The sequence below is a fragment of the Xenopus tropicalis genome, chromosome 8, assembly GCF_000004195.4.
Source record: "Xenopus tropicalis strain Nigerian chromosome 8, UCB_Xtro_10.0, whole genome shotgun sequence".
NCBI lineage: Eukaryota > Metazoa > Chordata > Amphibia > Anura > Pipidae > Xenopus > Xenopus tropicalis.
In genome coordinates, this window is record NC_030684.2 from 139,722,954 (window position 1) to 139,744,572 (window position 21,619).

General features: G+C 38.9%; 2 protein-coding genes across 2 annotated transcripts in view; both read right to left on the bottom strand.

Moving 5' to 3' along the window:
* Positions 1–1,622: 1,622 nt before the first annotated feature.
* Positions 1,623–19,566, bottom strand: LOC116406858 (high affinity immunoglobulin gamma Fc receptor I-like). The gene is made up of 7 exons (XM_031891837.1): positions 19,452–19,566; positions 6,329–6,370; positions 4,255–4,515; positions 3,549–3,797; positions 2,793–3,074; positions 2,361–2,642; positions 1,623–1,759 (listed from the first exon to the last, which is right to left on the bottom strand). Exons 1-7 carry the CDS (start codon positions 19,564–19,566, stop codon positions 1,623–1,625), a joined length of 1,368 nt encoding a protein of 455 aa, XP_031747697.1.
* A 101-nt stretch (positions 19,567–19,667) lies between these two features.
* Positions 19,668–21,619, bottom strand: part of LOC116406859 (Fc receptor-like protein 2) — a 68,131-nt gene continuing 66,179 nt past the window's right edge. Inside the window, exons 7-8 of the mRNA XM_031891838.1 lie at positions 20,591–20,872; positions 19,668–19,759 (exon numbers count right to left, since the gene is read on the bottom strand). Coding sequence (XP_031747698.1) covers positions 19,668–19,759; positions 20,591–20,872 — 374 coding nt within the window. The remainder of the gene's footprint in view (positions 19,760–20,590; positions 20,873–21,619) is intronic.

Here is a 21,619-nt window from a genome sequence, read left to right on the forward strand (position 1 = left end):
GGGAAAATCTACCCAGTGATTATTGGATTGACATTCTTAAAATGCCATTTGTTGGAATTTCATAAAGTTTTTTTTACATCTTCCCTTTAAAATTGCTTATAATATTGTGTATGTGTATGAATATTGACAACAGATGGGCTATTATAATATGCTGCTGTTTTCCAAATCAGAAAGACTTTAAAATTACAACATTTGAAAGGCAGCAACAAACTATGAGAGACAATGGGGCATATTTATTATAGTATAACTCCATCAAAGTTTGCACCTCACAGGTATAATTCCCAGAATCCTTCAGCTGAGCACATGTTATGGTCATGTGATCCCCTTCTGTCACCTGATCTGCACTCACTTTTATTTGTGGGGGACTGAACAGCTCTAGAAGAGAAAACATATTTATACTTGTACTGGTATCTCTTTTTAAAAATTATTACTACTCTGTATGTGGATATGCGCCTCTCTGCTCCTCTTCCTCACACTGCCGGTTGGAGTTTGTGCCTCACAGGTATAATTCCCAGAATCCTCCAGCTGAGCTGAGGGGACTCCATATTGGTTGGATGAGTTGAATCCCTGCACATTGTGCCCATTTTTGGCTAGGGTTTTCACCTTTCTCTTATTTCCACCTTAGCTACTATGTAACAGATCAGCATAGAAATAGTTCCTTGTTTGTAATTTATTTATGCATCATCAACATTGATGAGATATTTATACAGACTGTATGAATGTTAGTAATTTATTTGAACATCCCAATAAAATGAATATCATACATATCACATGTAAAGTATGTGTATGCTTGTGTGTTTGGGGGGTTAATAGCATCTCCCATCATTCTACATTGAAAACTACATCAACAACATCCTGAACCATCACACTCCATGCTCATATCTTCACAATCCTCAGCCATTCCAGATCCAATTAGTAGGGAAGTAGGGATGCACCAAATCATGTGACTTTTTGTAACATAAACATGAAAGTTTAAAATTTTTCACCATGCAAGTAGCGCATTGTTCACTTTAACGCCTTCATGGCCTTGGATATTAGTTCGGTATTCGAATCCCAAAATAGTGAATTTGGTGCATCCCTAGTTGGAAGGTACATATATATTTCCAACTAGTGATGAGAAAATGTTTTGCCAGACATGGATTCGCAGTGAAATTCTGCATTTCTCCATCAGCGAATTTTTGTCGCTAAATTGTGGCATTAAATTTGCAGTGAAAAAAAGACAAAAATGTCACCGAAACAAAAAAGTTGGCTCACAAAAACACCCATTGACTTAAATGCATTCGGAGTGAGAAAAAAAAGTTGGTGTATAAAAATTAACGTGTGTATAAAAAGTCTTCTATTGACTTCAATGAGTTTCACAAATTTTTCAGCGTTTCTCGAATTTTTCAGTCGTTTCCCAAATTTTTCAGCAAAGCGAAACAAGATTTTCTCTTTGCTATGTCCAGACCAATAACGTTTAGCAATAGAGATTTTCTTGAACAAACAAACTATTAATCTAATTAGATCTAGTGGAGTTGATTTCCATAATGGAAGAGTTCTGTTGGAATCCAGGAGCAAGATTATAGGGTTCCAATGAGTGATGTTGTAGATCCCCCCAATAAAGCAAATGATAGAGATGGAGTCTAATCTCCCCCTGTGTGATGTTCCCTAGTTCCATGAGTCTTTATGTTGTGGAAGATCAAACACACGGTCCAGATCAATATGAAGAAAGACAATATCAGTCTCAGGAGATTCACCCACGGAATAACTTGGTATCTCCCTAGAAACAAGAGAATTAAAGTTCATATGAGATCTAAAGTGCTGAAATACTGAGCTTTTCAATGTTGAACTTGTACCCACTAGAATATGGGAAGCACTATCTATGCATTTAGTAGTTCTATTTAAAAATACTTCTCAATTCAAATAGTATTACTTTGTTAAATATAGAATCATAGAACACATACTCTTCTGTACCTGAACTAAGGCTTTGCCATTGGCGAATTGTTTTGCGAAACTTCTGTGAAAATTCGCCGCGGAAATTTGCGTGTCAAATTGGGCGTGGTCGCGTCAAAAAAGTGCGAGCGGCAAAAAAAGACACGGCTACAAAAAAAAAGACGCGGATGACCCAAAAAAGTCGCGCAACAAATGCGTTTTGCTAATTTTTTGCCTTTTTGTGAATTTTCTTGCTGTTTCGCAAATTTTATGGCAAAGCAAAATGGGACAGATTCGCTCATCACTAGTAAGAACTAATGAGTTATGTATTTATTCTGTGTACATACTTCTTATACTATCTAATATCAATAATAAATTCATACAATAAATACTGAAAGAAAATGAAAAATATAGAAACATAATGTGTGTGTTTAATTATTCATACTCACCCTGTATGTGGATATGCACCATGCTGCTCCTCTTCCTCACACTCCCAGTTGGAGTTTGTACCTCACAGGTATATTTCCCAGAATCCTCCAGCTGAGCTGAGGGGACTCCATATTGGTTGGATAAACTGAATCCCTGCACATTGTGCCCATTTCTGTAGAAAGCAAACTGCAGCTCTGTAGTCTCTCTGTGTGGGTGGAGCTCTGTGTCACATGTTATGGTCATGTGATCTCCTTCTGTCACCTGATCTGAACTCACTTTTATTTGTGGGGAACTGAACAGCTCTACAAAAGAAAAAAACATTTTATATATATACAATATTTGCATTTAAAAATGAAAACTCTTTTAGTACATGCTCTGTAATAGTGGCTGAATTTACAGATGACGTTTAGTTGTATTACTAGTTTATTTTCTTAAAATTATTTTATATTCACCCTGTATGTGGATATGTGCCTCTCTGCTCCTCTTCCTCACACTGCCGGTTGGAGTTTGTACCTCACAGGTATAATTCCCAGAATCCTCCAGCTGAACTGAGGGGACTCCATATTGGTTGGATAAACTGAATCCCTGCACATTGTGCCCATTTCTGTAGAAAGCAAACTGCAGCTCTGTAGTCTCTCTGTGTGGGCTGAGCTTTGTGTCACATGTTATGGTCATGTGATCTCCTTCTATCAAATAGTATTGGCTCACATTTATATGTGGGGAACTGAACAGCTCTGTAATAAATAAAACCCAGCATATTAGGAAATATTGTCCACCAATAACACTGTAATGTTTGCTTTTGTGACACCTCATAGCATGATAGTATCATTTTGAATGCTTTTACTTTGTGGTTATTTTACAGTAATACCTATATATAATAAAATCAGCCAGCACAGTACAATGGTACTATACAAAGCAGCAGTTTGCTTTGTTTATTGGATAATTTCAGCAACCATAATTACATGACATTCAGAAACCTACTGTAACCACTCCCCCATCACAGACCCATGGATTTATTAGGGATAAAATCCCATAATAATCAGGCTACATGGTCAGAGTGTTACAAACTGATTTGCAGGACAAATCCCTGTCCCATTTGTAATTTTAGGCTTAAATAATGGTGTTGCATGGTTCTCCTAGTTCAATTGCGATGCTACATTTACTGTCTAAATGTGACAAATTTAACTTGGGTTTCCACTAGACCTTACCTGAAACGGAAATGTAATTTTCAGCTTTAAGAGTTTTGAAAGAGCTTTTTTCTTCACATAAGTATGTACCAGACGCAGTTACATCCACTCTCCCTATGTGTAACTCAGAGCCACTGACTGGGGACCCAATGGCATAATTGTCCTTGTAGAATACTGGGTTCCTTGTATCGTATCCAGGTCGACGTTGACACCTGAGAGTCAGGGAGTCCCCTTCATAAACAGCAGGGGGCGCCTGCAGGATGAGGGGATCTGAAATAAAATAATATTTATACAGGATAAACTGTTAAGCACCTAAAGTGGTCTGAACTGTCAACTACCTGATATTGGGCCAGATTCAATTTAAGAAAAAGAAACTTTTCGTAAGTCAGTTCCAGATTTTCTCATAGACTTCAACTGAGTTTTCACAGGATTAAACATGAAATAAGTTTTTCTCATGAATCCTAATCTGGCTCATTATCTATCAAGGTGCCACTGGCACATAAAAGGTAGCCTAACAATACATATTGAATAATGTATACCCTATATTACAAGTTACCATGGAGTTCCATGATCATATAAGTTTTATACTGGTCATGAAACTCCTTGGTGACTTATCATTTTTAAAGTTGTACTATACTGATAAAATTAAATGCTGATTGGTTGGACATCCTTCCTTTTCCAAAATGGGGAATTTCTGCGTATTTTTAGATGAAAACTTGTCACTCACCATAATAAATATCCAGTGTAACAGGGGCACTTCTCTCACTGGCACCGGCCTGGCACTGGTAATCCCCACTGTCTGTCTCTCTGGCAGGCTGAATGAAAAGACTCTGCTGATCCCCACGTATCCGCTGTCCCTCCCAGTACCAGGAATATCCCAGGTTCCCTTGGGCAGTAGGAGCCACATTACAGCTCAGAGTTACAGACTCCCCTGGGAATATTGGGGTCCAGTTTGGGGAGAGGGAAACCACAGGTCTCACAGCAGCTCCTACTGGCACAGAGTATAGTTTATACATTAATTTAGCTTGGCATGGTTGGAAATGTAAATAGCTTGGCATGATGGGAAATGTAAATAGCTTGGCATGATGGGAAATGTAAATGGCTTGGCATGATGGGAAATATAAATAGCTTGGCTTGATGGGAAATATAAATAGCTTGGTATGATGGGAAATGTAAATATCTTGGCATGATGGGAAATGTAAATAGCTTGGCATGATGGGAAATGTAAATAGCTTGGCATGATGGGAAATGTATATAGCTTGGCATGATGGGAAATATAAATAGTTTGGTATGATGGGAAATGTAAATAGCTTGGCATGATGGGAAATGTAAATAGCTTGGCATGATGGGAAATGTAAATAGCTTGGCATGATGGGAAATGTAAATAGCTTGGCATGATGGGAAATGTAAATAGCTTGGCATGATGGGAAATGTAAATAGCTTGGCACGATGGGAAATGTAAATAGCTTGGCATGGTGGGAAATGTAAAAAGGTTGGCACGATGGGAAATGTAAATAGCTTGGCATGATGGGAAATGTAAATAGCTTGGCATGATGGGAAATGTAAATAGCTTGGCATGATGGGAAATGTAAATAGCTTGGCATGATGGGAAATGTAAATAGCTTGGCATGATGGGAAATGTAAATAGCTTGGCATGGTGGGAAATATAAATAGCTTGGCACGGTGGGAAATGTAAATAGCTTGGCATGGTGGGAAATGTAAATAGCTTGGCATGATGGGAAATGTAAATAGCTTGGCATGATGGGAAATGTAAATAGCTTGGCATGATGGGAAATGTAAATAGCTTGGCTTGATGGGAAATATAAATAGCTTGGTATGATGGGAAATGTAAATAGCTTGGCATGATGGGAAATGTAAATAGCTTGGCATGATGGGAAATGTAAATAGCTTGGCATGATGGGAAATATAAATAGCTTGGTATGATGGGAAATGTATATAGCTTGGCATGATGGGAAATGTAAATAGCTTGGCATGATGGGAAATGTAAATGGCTTGGCATGATGGGAAATATAAATAGCTTGGCTTGATGGGAAATATAAATAGCTTGGTATGATGGGAAATGTAAATAGCTTGGCATGATGGGAAATGTAAATAGCTTGGCATGATGGGAAATGTAAATAGCTTGGCATGATGGGAAATGTATATAGCTTGGCATGATGGGAAATATAAATAGTTTGGTATGATGGGAAATGTAAATAGCTTGGCATGATGGGAAATGTAAATAGCTTGGCATGATGGGAAATGTAAATAGCTTGGCTTGATGGGAAATGTAAATAGCTTGGCATGATGGGAAATGTAAATAGCTTGGTATGGTGGGAAATGTAAATAGCTTGGCATGATGGGAAATGTAAATAGCTTGGCATGATGGGAAATATAAATAGCTTGGTATGATGGGAAATGTATATAGCTTGGCATGATGGAAAATGTAAATAGCTTGGCATGATGGGAAATATAAATAGCTTGGTATGATGGGAAATGTATATAGCTTGGCATGATGGGAAATGTAAATAGCTTGGCACGGTGGGAAATGTAAAAAGGTTGGCATGGTGGGTATGCTCCCTGCAGCAGTACATTCAACAATGTACTTTGTTTCCTCTTAACCCAAAATATATATATATATTATGAGTGTCCATTCCTGTCATTATACTGAATTCTGGATTGCACCCTTTTTTTTTTTTTTTTTGCAAATGTGAAAGGGTTGGTTCATTCCCAAGCAGTAACGCAATATTCCTTTATAATATACTGGCCTAATGAATCATTATTTGTTAAAGAATTCTTACCTGATTCTGCAATGTAAGATGCTGTACACAGGAGGAGATAACCTGTTAATACAAACACATATAAATATTTAAATATACAGGTATAGTAGTCCTATGGTAACCAGTAAATTTGTTATTAGACACATTGCAAACCTAGACCATTTATTACATAATCCCAATAGAGTTTTTTTTTTAAAAAAAATTACATATACATAGAATGTGGTTTTGCCTGTACACCTTCTGTCCCAGTTTGTCAGTAGATAAATCCTTTTGCAATCCATTTTGATACTTTACAACAGTGGTTCTCAACCTTCCTAATGCCATGACCCTTTAATACAGTTTCCCATGTTGTGGTGACCCCCAACCATAAAGGTATTCCTAAGATCATCGGAAATATGTGTTTTCCGATGGTCTTAGGCGACCACTGTGAAAAGGGGTCCTGACCCACAGGTTGAGAACCGCTGCTCAATGCTGTGTTGCATAATATTTTTTCACAATGCAATACTATTATTTCACCACTAGGTGTATTATTATGGCTTGGTCCATTGTTCGACCCCAAAAGGGGTCCCGACCCACAGGTTGAGAACCACTGCTTTACACTTACATGGCTTGTTGTATTTTGTTGGAACAGAAAAATGTCAGGGCCTTGTTCTGGTTTCCTAAGAATGCAAACTGTAATTCCAGTAATAAAAGAGATCAGTGAGACCTAGGTTATTTTGCTTTTCCATATGGCTTTGTTTTTTAAAGCTGGATTATGATTTAATAGGTATCACTGAGACCTGGTGGGATGATAAATGCGACTGGGCTGTGAATTTAAATGGTTATACACTTTTTAGGAGGGACAGAGAGATTAAAAAGGGTGGAGGGGTTTGTCTTATTTAAAGCCATGTTATAAAGACATTACCAATGAAAACGTCGAATCTCTTTGGGTAGAAATTTCAGTAGGGCTGAAGGTCACAAAGAAAATGATCATTGGTGTATGCTATAAACCCCCCCGTATAGATGAGGGGGATGAGGCCCAGCTATTGTTGCAAATGGAGGAGACTTCAAAACTGGGTCAAGTTGTTATTATGGGGGACTTTAATTATCCGGACATTGACTGGAGTGGCTAAGTCAGAAAAAGCTAGTAGGTTTGTAAATATGCTAAATGACAACTTTTTATTTCAGGCGGTTCAAGAACCCACTAGGAATGACGCTATTTTGGACCTGGTGATTTCTAATAATACTGAACTTATCTCTAACATTTGTGTGGGTGAGCATTTGGGGAACAGTGATCACAACATGGTCTCCTTTGAGATAATGCTACAGAGACAGCTCTATAAGGGAGTAACTAATACGCTCAATTTTAGACGTGCAGACTTTGCCAGTATAAGGGCATCTCTGCAATGTGTCAGCTGGGAAAGGCTTTTCATGGGGTTAGGCACAGAAGGAAAATGAAACATCTTTAAAACATTGCTTTGTAGGTATACACAACAGTATATCCCCCTTGTAAGCAAGGAGAGGCATCGCAAAACTTTTGGAAGGGGTAATAAGGGATAGGGTACTTGAATACATTGCAGTTCACAATACTATTAGTTTGTGCCAGCATGGTTTTATGCGTAACAGATCTTGCCAGACTAATTTAGTCGCCTTTTATGAGGAGGTGAGTAGGAACCTCGATGCTGGAATGGCAGTTGATGTCATCTACTTGGACTTTGCTAAAGCGTTTGATACAGTACCTCACAGAAGGTTAATGATCAAATTAAGGAGTATTGGCCTAGAACATAATATTTGTAATTGGATAGAGAACTGGCTGAAGGATAGAGTACAAAGAGTGGTGGTAAATGGAACATTTTCTAATTGGGCCAGTGTGGTTAGTGGGTACCACAGGGGTCAGTCCTTGGTCCTTTGCTTTTTAACTTGTTTATTAATGACCTGGAGGTGGGCATAGAGAGTACTGTTTCTATTTTTGCTGATGACACAAAATTGGGCAAAACTATAAGTTCCATGCAGGATGCTGCCGCTTTGCAGAGCGATTTGACAAAATTAGAAAACTGGGCAGCAAACTGGGAAATGAGGTTCAATGTTGATAAGTGCAAAGTTATGCACTTTGGTAGAAATAATATAAACGCCAACTATCTACTGAATGGTAGTGTGTTGGGGGGATCCTTAATGGAGAAGGATCTAGGGGTTTTTGTTGATAACAAGTTGTCTAATTCCAGGCAGTGTCATTCTGTGGCTACTAAAGCAAATAAAGTGCTGTCTTGTATAAAAAGGGCATTGACTCAAGGGATGAGAACATAATTTTGCCGCTTTATAGGTCCCTGGTAAGGCCTCACCTTGAGTATGCAGTGCAGTTTTGGGCTCCAGTCCTTAAGAAGGATATTAATGAGCTGGAGAGAGTGCAGAGACTGCAACTAAACTGGTAAAGGGGATGGAAGATTTAAACTATGAGGTGAGACTGTCGAGGTTGAGGTTGTTTTCTCTGGAAAAGAGGCGCTTGCGAGGGGACATGATTACTCTGTACAAGTACATTAGAGGGGATTATAGGCAGATGGGGGATGTTCTTTTTTCCCATAAAAACAATCAGCACACCAGAGGCCCCCCCTTTAGATTAGAGGAAAGGAGCTTCCATTTGAAGCAGCGTAGGTGGTTTTTCACGGTGAGGGCAGTGAGGTTGTGGAATGCCCTTCCTAGTGATGGGGTAATGGCAGATTCTGTTAATGCCTTTAAGAGGGGCCTGGATGAGTTCTTGATCAATCAGAGTACCCAAGGCTATTGTGATACTAATATCTACAGTTAGTACTAGTGGTTGTATTTATAGTTTGTGTATGTGAGTGTATAGATTGGTAGGTATGGGTTTGGTGTGCTGGGTTTACTTGGATGGGTTGAACTTGATGGACACAGGTCTTTTTTCAACCCTATGTAACTATGTAACTATGTAACTATGTAGCAGGCACCCTGAGGGCCAATGAGTCTTGAGTAGATGCCACTGATTATAACCAGTTAAAATGTCAATGTTTAATAAATTATATCTATGAAAAACATTATTTAATAATTCTCTGTCCAGCAAGGCTCTTCTAGGTCCAGGGTTGGACTGGGCTGCCGGGACACCGGGAAAAATTCCGGTGGGCCCCGTCCCTAGTGGGCCCTGGTGCCCCAGTCCGACCTTTACCGGCGCTCCCCCTACTGAGTGTTCCTCCCCTGACACGTTCAATTTATATGTGCTGGGGGAGGACGTCGGGTGGGGGCCCTGCGGGCGGGTTTGGGGGGCCCCTGGGGGGGTAGGGGACACGGTTGGCGGGGAACCTGCAGGGCCCCTGGGGTGGGAGCCCCGGTAGGCCCTGCACGCCCCAGTCCGACCCTGTCTAGATCTTTTTTCTATACAACTGTACCAACTGGCATCTTGCCATTTTGCTATCTGTGTGCCTGTATAAGTTGATCACTGGCAGCTGATCTGAGCATGCTCGTGCCCTAAACCAAAATGAAAATGTGACAAAAGGTGTATATTTGGGGATCAAAATGTGAAGCACAAAGCCCACTAATGACGCACATACCATGTTCTTTTGAGTAGATAAATACATCGTGTCTTAGGTCGAAAATAGACACGACAAAAATACCTCAAAAATGAGAAAGCAAGGCCGGCATTATAAGAAACTGGACCAATCAGTCAAAAAGTGGTGCAATTAAAATATATTTGTATTTTATTTAAAGAAAAAGCATCTCAAACACAGCCTGACACATTTTGTGCCAAAAATAGGCACTTAATCATAGGCAGCAGCGGATTTCAAATCTGGGCGCCCCGAGGCCGCCCCCCATTCGCGTATGGGAGCAAAATGTAAAAAAATTTTTGCGGCGGGGCAGCATGCCGCCCCTAAATTTGTGCTGCCCTAGGCCTGGGCCTTTGTGGCCTGACCACAAATCCAGGCCTGATCATAGGCTTATGATTAAGTGTCTATTTTTGGCACAAAACTTGTCAGGCTGTTTGTGTTTGAGATGCTTTTTCTTTAAATAAAATACAAACATATTTTAATTGCAGCTTTCCTGTGAGCTGAGGTTTTTTTTAAAAGGCTTAGGGCACCTGGACCCTGTATACTAAAGGGTGATTATACCCTTAAGACTAGTGTATTTGGAAATATTTTTTCTTTACATTTCTATCAAGTTCAAACTTGTATGTCTAAATAAAAATTGATCCAGGGGAAGGCAAAAACCCCATCAGATTGGCATTAGATTTGTTTCATTTAATAAGCAGCCATTGTGAACATCCTATACATTCTACCGTAGAAATGATTTAAAGATTAGATAAAAAAAAATATAGGGCAACAGTTCTCCACAGCTCAAGAAAATTGCTATCATTTTACCCCTAATACAGCAGTTTTGGATTTAAGCTTAAATGTGTGGCTGTAAAATAGCAATTTCTAAATCAGTGAGTGGTAATAATCTCAGTTATGCAGAGTGTACACTTGTATTTGTAAATAATCCCTCAACCATATAAAAGAAAGAACTTTAATAGATATTGCGGTACATATATTAAGTACCATATTACTCCATATACACTATTGTATCATATATATCTCAATCATTATGAGCTAAGATATTTTTTGCAATTAATAAGAAGGGATTTGTTACTAGGTTTCTTAGTTCCATCACTTTATCCCAAGGTTCTAGACAGTCACTGGTGCCTTTTTCTGCTTTGCTAAATAATGTTGCCAAATATTTTTGGGGGACAGAGAATACGCAGTATTACTTCCCCACATGCAATTGTAAATAAAATAAGTGAAATAATGTACTTACAATTAAGAGCCAACACTGTCATCTCTGACATTAAACCTTCGCCCAACAACAATCAGTGAGTGGCCGTTTCCTGTAATACAGTGCACTCTTTGTGAATATTTTAAAAATAGAGTTTAGACACAGGAAATCAACTTGCACAAGATTCACACTTCTGGGCCCTGCCTATTGTTATAAATACATTTCAAAGAATAAGTGCTATATGGGCAGGTAATGATTGGCCTCTTCTTTCTGACTAGTTAGACATTAGAGAACATGGCGTAGAAGATGTTGTTTTATATAATGAGAAGTGAATTATTATGGTATAATATACAATATATAATTGTATCAAACTGATCTTTTTGTGAAATGGGCGACAAAATTTGCCACGGAAAAATTTGCTGTGCATCCAAAAATTGTTAAGAGTGTCAAAAGAATTGTCTCGCTCGGCAAATGTATTGTCGTGCATCAAAAGAATTGTCTTGCACCAAAAAGAATTGTCTCCCTCATCAAAAGAATTGTCACTCATGTCAAAAAGAATTGTCTCTTCATCAAAAGAACTGTCTCTCTCATCAATAGAATTGTCTCTCATCAAATGAATTGTCACTCATGTCAAAAAGAATTGTCTCTCTCATCAAAAGAATTGTTGTGCATCAAATATATTGCCGCGTGTGACAATATTTTGACGGGCAACATTTTCCCCGTTTTGCGAATCTTTTGGAAGATTTGTGAATTTTTAGGCAAAGCGAAACGGGACAGATTCATTCATCACTAGTGTAGAAGGATAACTAACTAGTGATGAGCGAATCTGTCCCGTTTTGCTTTGCCTAAAAATTCACAAATCTTTCAAAAGTTTTGCGAAACGGTGAAAATTTTTCGAAATGGCGAAAATGTCGCCCGCGGCTATTCTTTCATTGCACAGCTATTCGTTTGTCTCCCATGGTTATTCTTTCGTCGCCCGCGGTTATTCTTTTTCCACTGCAAATTTTTTAATCCGTTTCGCGAAACAATCCGCCAATGGCGAAACACGGAAATTCCCTGCGAATCCATGCCTGCCGAAACATTTCATCCTATCACTATAACTAACCCATGTTCTGGGATGAGAGTAATAATTTGTTCAGTCCCCATTACCCCCTAAATTTACCACTATGGGTATCCCTCATATGTTTAGAAAAAACCATAAGAACCATGATTTCTTGAGAACCTTCAATCTATATTACCTAAATCTAGGTTAAAGGCTCCTTTTTGTTTGACCAATACACTGCATCCCACAGTTACAGGTTATAAGATAAACCAAACCCTTCGTGGAACAGGATATGTTGTGTTTCAACTGAAAGACTTCCCCTGTCTTCTAACAGAAAAAGGCAGTGTTATATGCCCATAGGTGATACATATTTTCTTGCACATAACCATACCTATCTTCCTATGTCGCTTTCCTAACATGTTTGCGCAATGTTTGATTTTTATGAAGGCTTTTAGCCTTCTTAGAAGTTACTCTAGGTTCAGAGATAGGGCTGCAATAATAAAATACTCCAGTGTTTGCTTAGGCAAGATTGAATTTCCTTAAAATGCGGGTTATAGACAGTACAAAAAAATAGGATACATAGGTTTTCAACTATCTGTAACCAGTGATTTAATGGTATTAGGGTTTCTTATTGAAACATCAGTGTTGGTAGATCCCAAAACATTAACGTTGAGGACACCATGGGCCTGATTCACTAAAGGGCGATAAAAATTATCGCACGCTTTTTCGCGTTAAAAAAACGCAAAATAACTTGCGCGCGATTCACCATAGTATTATCGCGTGCGAAAAATCGCCATTTTCGCATGGGGTATTTCTCGCACTAGTTTTACCGTTTTGCGTTAATTTCCGCGCTGAAAAGAATATGATCGCATGATTCACTATAACTTTTGCGCGCTAAATATCGCATTCAGCTATACGAAAATTAACACCTACTACAGGCAGGCGATAATTATAGAAAAGTACAGTAAATGATTTTTTGCAATAAAATATGGACTTACAGTGTTATTTATTCAAGTCTGTGTTTCCCCTAGAGTGACGCAGCCGCCAGTTTGCAGCGAAATGTTCATTTTTAATACAGTAATTTTCCGCAAGTATTGGCGTGTATGGCTAACATGGCGTGCGTTCATTTGCGCAACTATTTCTATTTGGCTACAAGTGATGAAATGTTTCGCCAGGCATGGATTCGCAGCGAATTTTTGGACGTGCTGTGAATTTTTTCGCGGCGGATTTTTTCATGCGTTTCGCAAAACAACCTGCCAATGGCAAAACGCATGAAAAAATTCGCCACGCAAAAATTCACCGTACATCCACAAATTGATACAAGTGTCAAAAAATAATAGTCACGGGCAACAATTTTTTTGCCCGCACAACATTTTTGCCGTTTCGGGGATCTTTCGAAAGATTTGCTAATTTTTCACTAAAGAAACCAGAACACATTTGCTCATCACTAGTGGCTACTATTTATAAGCATGTACTATTTATATGTGGCTAATATTTATATACACCATTTATATGCTTCGACAATTTTTATACACTATTTCTATGCTACCATTCATATTCGGCGATTATTCGCGTAATTTAGCGCATGTACAGGCAAATACCGCATTGAAATAGTCTTTCGCGAGTTAAATAACGCTTGCAATATCGCGCGTAAAAAAGCACGAGTATGCTTATAGTGAATCGTGCGAAAAATCGCCAAAATTAAGCGGCGGTAAAAATTTTAGCGCACAATAAGAATAGCGCACGTTTTATCACCCTTTAGTGAATCAGGCCCCATGTTTCTTACCCTTAGCTCAATTCTTTGCTTTCTCTATTAGCCAACCTCATAGTCTTCTTTGTCAAAGACCTCCATGGTTGTATTTGAGCCAAAGCCATTTTGGTTTTTATTAGTATTTCCACACATGCCTACAAGTTCATCTATAGGTCTCTGGACCTGCACCTCTGGACATTAATACTTTTTGAGCTTTGTCAAAAAATGTAGTTATGTTTCTTTGCCAGAACACTATTGAAGATAAGTTGGCACCATTCACATTCCTTAAGATGCAATGAAATTTACTTTATTTTGCAACTGCATCATCAAAGCAATGTTTTGGACCACTCTGGTCCTTTTTCAAGAATTGGGAATAAATGGTAGACTTGTTCTTTGCTGGGAAACAGAACAGGAAGCCAGATTTACACAGATCAGCTGGGATTCTCATTGGAGGGTTATATTATATAATGATAGCTGTGGAGAGCTGAGGAAATGTTTTTTGCAGAATATTTATTAAAGAATACAACCCTAAAACTTCAAGAACAATGGCAGCAGCAGGATATTCCTAGCATGACAGACAAAATATGGAATTACATTTTTAAACCCTTTTTGAAAATTTTATATCAGCAGTTTGGGTCATGACAAATTCTGTTACACCCAACTATGACCAGCCAAACCCATTCCCAACCTCAAATGTGGACTGTCCCATAACATTATTGTCAGCTGAGAGGAACCGATCCCAGTGTGATTAGTAACATAGTAATTTAGTTTGAAAAACAGACACATGTTCATCGAGTTCCACCTTTTTTAACTAAATAAAACCTGCTTAACTGCTAGTTAATGAAGTGGAAGGCAAAACCTTCAAGATGCCAATCGGACCAGTCACTGGGTCAACTTGTTCTAAGAGCCATCTCCCATAACCCTGTATTCCCTCACTTGTACTGAGAGCTATCCCCCCTACCCCTGTATTCCCTCACTTGTACTAAGAGATATCCCCCCTACCCCTGTATTCCCTCACTTGTACTGAGAGCTTTCTCCCCTACCCCTGTATTCCCTCACTTGTACTGAGAGCTATCCCCCCTACCCCTGTATTCCCTCACTTGTACTGAGAGCTATCCCCCATACCCCTGTATTCCCTCACTTGTACTGAGAGATATCCCCCTACCCCTGTATTCCCTCACTTGCTAAAAAAAGCCATCCAGCCCCTTCTTGAAGCTATATAATGTATCAGCCCATACAACTTCAGGGAGAGTATTCCACAACGTCACAGCTCTCACTGTAAAAAAAAAATCCCTTGGATCAGAATCGATGCCCTCATGTGTCCTGGAAGGACCTACTGGTAAATAAAGCATTACTGAGTTTATTATGTAATCCCCTTAGATATTTCAAATATTGTTATCATATCCCCCCTTATGCACTTTTTCAGTTTAACAATCCCAGCTTGGCCAGTTTTTCTTCATAACTGAGACCTTTCCAGGCTTGTTACCATCTTAGTTGTCCTTCTTTTCAGGAATTCTGGACTATCCTGTTGAACACTGGAGACCACAATTGCAAACATTTTCTAGGTGGGACCTTACCAAAGCTTTATAAAGGGGAAGAATCACCCTCTCTATTGAAAATCAGTCTCTAGTGATAAATACTCGACAGCCCCCATGACTGCTGAAGGAACTTCCTATTCCATGAATCCACCTTAGCCAAAATTCCCAAACACATACATACTACAGATAACTCATTTTCACAAGAAAGAGTAATTACAGGATCCATGTTAGCAACATTAGTTCACAATTCTAGTCAGTAGAAACCTACCATGCAACCTTGGAACTACCATGACATCTGGATTGGTAGTAATCCCAGGGATCCCTGGTGTGCAAGGGGGCACTTCCACACAATTTATGACAGCAAGCTTGACTGGTATATTAATGCTTTACACCAGTGCTGTCCAACTTCTGTTGTACCGAGGGCCAGAATTTTTCCGACCTACGTGGTGGAGGGCCGATAATGGAAGCCAGTTTTGACCACTCCCCTTTTTGAAACCGCACCCACTTGAAACCACACCCATGTTATCACATGACCATACCCATATTAATGGTTGTAGTACAGCAAAAACCTGCCATACTCTGCCTTCCCTACCCTGCCTGTGTGCCATACTTGGCTGGTTTGTGCCATACTTGGCCTGTGTGTGCCATACTCTGCCTTCCCTACCCTGCCTGTGTGCCATACTTGGCTGGTTTGTGCCATACTTGGCCTGTGTGTGCCATACTCTGCCTTCCCTACCCTGCCTGTGTGTGCCATACTCTGCCTTCCCTACCCTGCCTGTGTGCCATACTTGGCTGGTTTGTGCCATACTTGGCCTGTGTGTGCCATACTCTGCCTTCCCTACCCTGCCTGTGTGTGCCATACTCTGCCTTCCCTACCCTGCCTGTGTGTGCCATACTCTGCCTTCCCTACCTTGCCTGTGTGTGCCATACTTTCACTGTGTTTGCCATTCTTGGTTGGTTTGTGCCATACTCTGCCTGTGTGTGCCATACTCTGCCTTCCCTACCCTGCCTGTGTGTGCCATACTCTGCTTGCCCTATGATGCCTGTGTGTATGGCACACACAGGCAGCCTACAGTGACACAATGCTGGCGCTCCTACAGTCTGCACAATAACTATATATTAAAAAACGTTTTAATTGCAGTACCACCTCAGTATATGTTCTTTTTGTAGTGTGCAGGGATTATTTGTGGGTTTCTACTGCTCCTGAGGTGTGAACAGGGGAACAATATGGGTGATTACAGCCTGAGCCTGAGGTGTGAACACTGCAGGGGGTGAACAATGCAGAGATTAAAAGGTGTGAACAACACAGGGGATTACATATTTAAACAATACAGCCTGATTACAGCCTGAATCTGAGGTGAGAACCATGCAGGGGGGGCAATTAATCACAGTACTGATACCATTTAAAGCTTACACAAGAGTAAGCCATCAAAGCAGCCAGACAGGTGGGGGGCCACACAGAGGGGGGTCGCGAGCCGCATGCGGCCCGCGGGCCGCCAGTTGGACAGCACTGCTTTACACAAATACTCGGAAGTGCATATATGGAGGGGTCAATCTTTTATGACTACCTTTGAGGAGAAGTCTATTTCGCAGCCATTTTACCACTAGTGGTTGCGTAAATTATCCCTTTCATATTAATAAAAGCATGCACAACATTTATCTACTTTAATGCTCTATTTTAAGTTTATTATACTCCCAGATCATTATTATAATAACTTTCATACATCTAGATATTTATAAACTGCTTAACCAATACACAACATATCTACACAACATGATGTTGTTCTCATCAGAAAATACTACACATCTCTCTAGTTTGCCTCCTTTGATAAATCCCAACAAAAAAGACCAACTAATATTCCGACATTCGATACAGGCGACTGGAACGGGGGCAACAGGCAGGCTTAACCTTCTAATCTCTCCTGTCTACCATATACTGTAGCCTTTCCAGGAGTATGTACGCGATGTGTATACTAATAGTGATTAAAGGCATACTTCTCCTTGTGAAAACTAAAACACGATTTTCTACAGCAAAAGGTTGATAGCAATAAAGTTGTTGGGCATCCAATAACCTACACTTTGTGAGTGGATTAAGTTGGTAATTAGGGACCTATAAGGCAAATGGTTGCCTTGAAAAAATTTCCAAAATCTGGTCCAATGGCATAAAATCCATCCCAGCCCAAAGTAAACACTTGCCAGATATTCCCTGTATCCCTCCAAGACTGTAATATATTATGCCATGTGAAATGGTTCATTTTAAATGACATGTAAACCCTACATTTTCCTATTATGTAGATAAGTTGGGCACATCTTCCCCCAACCCAACCACACCAATTTTATTGCACCTATCCCCTCTGTTCACCAGCACCATCATATTTTCCTAAAACAACTGACAAACAGCACACATGCATTATAAAGTTTATGCAATGAAGAATGCAGGCTTACACAGGCAGAACTTACTCTGATAAAAAGCCCTGCTTGGTCTTGTAAGCAAATAAATTAAAAAAAAAAGCAAAAAAAATATTTTTTTCTCATGTAATAGCAAAAGACTGTCTGTACTTGATGGTAACTAAACCACATGAATACCTGTAATACAATATGAGCATTTCTATACCATGCTCAATGGATTACATTGTTAATTTGTTTCAGGTTTTTCCTTTTATTGTGCAAATCATAATTAAATAAATGCTATAAAGAAGATAAGCCAACAAAACCAAAACTGGTATATTTTATTTTTATGAAATAAAAAATATGGATTTATTTGGTCTTGAATTTTATAAGATGCTTGATAAGAGTACATAAGGCTTATTTGCCATAGGGTGGAGTCAGTGGGCTAACTAGCAAGATTTATTATGGAAAACCCACATTGTAGCATAGGTCTAATTGAAAGTAATGACAGAAATAGATAATTAGACGGTATGCCTAATAATTCAAAGTGATAATTCCATATGTACATTGTAGAATAGAACCAGAAGAAGGTTCAATCCAAAAGACTTGTTTCCAGGTTCCACTGCATTGGTTTTCCTTTTGTTTATTGTTGTTACAGTAGGTGCACGGAAGATGACTTCAATCTTCTTAGAAATACTTTTTCTAATTTAGTCCCAATCCGATTCCTACTTTATGCTCCAAAATCCAGGTAATAATTTCAAATATTTTAACATTTATATAGGTTCCTTCATCTTTCCTCCTACCTTTCCCCAAATATCCCACTATACCCCAACATGAAAGCATCCCGACTGTACCATATTTCATCAATGTTATACACAGAAAGAGGGAATTTGATTTTTAATATGTATAATTTTTTTCTAAAACTAACATAAAAACTAAGGGGTTGGTTTATCATACCTAAACTTAAAGCAGTTCAGTGTAAAAATGAAACTGTGCAAAATAAGAAATGTTTTCAATATAGTTTGTCCGGCAAAATGTAATCTATAAAGACTGGAGTGGGCAGATGTCTAACATAATAGCCAAAACACGACTTCCTCCGTTAGCAGTCAGTAACCAATCAGTGACTTGAGGGGGGATATGGGACATAACTGCTTAGTTAGTTTGCATTTGAATCTAACCTACCTGCTCACAAACTAACTGACAGTTATGTCCCATGTAGCCCCCCTAAAGTCACTGACTAACTAAGCTGTTAGAGAGCTGAAAACAGGAAGTAGAGTTCTGGCTATTATGTTAGACATCTGCCCACTCTAGCCTTTATAACTAACTATAGTGCAAATATTTTTTATTTTGAGCAGTCTGTCCATTTTACCCCATTTCATTCTTACACTGTACTGTTACTTTAATACCAAATTTTACCTCAATAAGAGAGGAACTCTTCCCCAGTTAATATCAGGTGTAACATTTGTAGTTTCAATAACTTAAGTTGTGGATTTACTCAATAAAGTGACTGGAGATGGAGTTTCCCTCTCTCACAGGATGATCCTTGTTCCATGTGTCTTTATGTGGTAAAAGAGCAAACACACAGTCAAGATAAATATGAACAAAGACAATATCAGTCTCAGGGGATTCTTCCACAGTATAATTTGGTGTCTCCCTATAAATAAGAGAAGAAGAAAAAATATTGGGCTCATTTACGTCTGCAGACACAGTGCACAATCTGCGGTTTCCCCGCAGTGAGTGGCGTCAGTTCCAAACCCCAAAACTGTTCATGTGACACATTGCTTCTCTTCCTCACACTACTGGTTGACATTTCTACCTCACAGTAGTGATGTGTGGGACCTCGCCACATTAACTGCGGGTTGCGGGTGGATTCAGGTTGAGTGCTTCTGCTCACCCTCCCCGCCCGCAACCTTACACTGCCGGCTTCCACTTCAGGCTCTCTAATTTATAGGTGTGCGCCCAGCATGCTCCTCCCCCTTTTGTAAGGTCATTGCAGGGCGTGTCTAATATAGAGGGAGGAAGCCGGATTGGGTAGGGTTTGGGTTGGAAGCGGGCGGGTTTGGGTCCGGTACGGGATGAGTATTGTTTCGGGGGGACAATAATGTGTTTAAGGTTTCACTTAAAACTGGGTGAAACAGAAAACAATGATGGGATTAACTTCCACTTGAAAACGTGTGAAATAGAAAACAATGATGGGATTAACTTCCCCTTGAAAATGTGTGAAACAGAAAACAATGATGGGATTAACTTCCACTTGAAAATGTGTGAAATAGAAAACAATGAGGGGAATAACTTCCACTTGAAAATGTGTGAAATAGTAAACAATGAGGGGATTAAGTTCCCCTTGAAGCTGGATGAAACAGAAAACAATAAGGGGAATAACTTGTCCTTACAAAAGTATCAAGGACAGGCTGTCACTGACTATTCTATTCCCCTACTATTCTAAGCCTCCGTAGGACTCAATAGTAATCAACAGCTCAAACCTGTCAAATTTTTATTTTACAAAAAAAAGTTAACTAAATATTAATAAATCATGAATTATGGGAGTTGTTATCGAAAACAATTTCGGTGCACAATAATGAAAAAATCGAGTTCTGACGAAAACCAATTCCTAAATCTCAAAATGATCTAGAATTATCTAAACCCAACTTTATCCCATAATTGCTTAGTGTCTTTTATGTTTATTTAGGTTGGGCAGTACTGGAGGAAAGTACTTGTACTTAGTAAATTACATTTTAGAAGTAGAATTTTAGCTGGGTAATTATTTCATCCATGACTTGCATTGAAAAAAAAAAATATTGTGTTACCATTCTCCAAAAATACTTTATACTCACCCTCAATATGGATATGTGCCTCTCTGCTCCTCTTCCTCACACTGTCGGTTGGAGTTTGTACCTCACAGGTATAATTCCCAGAATCCTCCAGCTGAGCTGAGGGGACTCCATATTGGTTGGATAAACTGAATCCCTGCACATTGTGCCCATTTCTGTAGAAAGCAAACTGCAGCTCTGTAGTCGCTCTGCGTGGGTTGAGCTTGGTGTCACATGTTATGGTCACGTTATCTCCTTCTGTTACAGGATAATGGCTCACTTTTATTTGTGTGCCAAAGAAAAATTCTTGAAAAGAAAAATGATATTCTATTTCAGAATGTGATTTATACATGCTTAGCCACACTGGCGGTAATGTATAATTAAATTATAAACATACAGTATATGATGGATGTTTGGTTTGCTGTATCCCATGTAATAGTTGGGTTGTAAAGTTTACATTGCAAACCTAATAGTGTAAATAATGTGGTTTTGTGGTGAAGAAAAACAGCAAACAGCAGCAGTCTAATCTTGCTTTATGGCAGGGATGAATATAATCTAAGGGGCAAATTAATTAAAACTGAGTAGTTTTGATTTTTTTTATGAATTTGGAAAAATTTGAAAACTTGCCAATCTAACTTGCTAGTATATTTATAACAAAAAAGAAACTCAACACTTCACTGAATAAATCATACTTGTCTACACTAAAATCACATTCTACTCTCTATTTTCAATAAAAAGGAAACATTTCTACCTTATTTAGGAAATTCAAATTTTAACTAGAATTTAGATTTTTTTTCTCTTAAATCTTAAATATTTGAATTCAGGAAAACTCTATTTGAAAGTAGCTGATATGATTTATTGCAGCAAAAGACTCCAAATACGAATTATGGGAGTTATTTTCGAAAAACTTGAATTTTTCCGGGGACAATAACAAAAAAATCGTAAATCTCAAAATTATCTAGAAGTAAGAAAAAAAAAATCTGAATTTATCTCAAAATTGCTTAGTAAATGTGCCCCTTTGTGTCTTTTATATCATCTTTTATAATCTTTTAT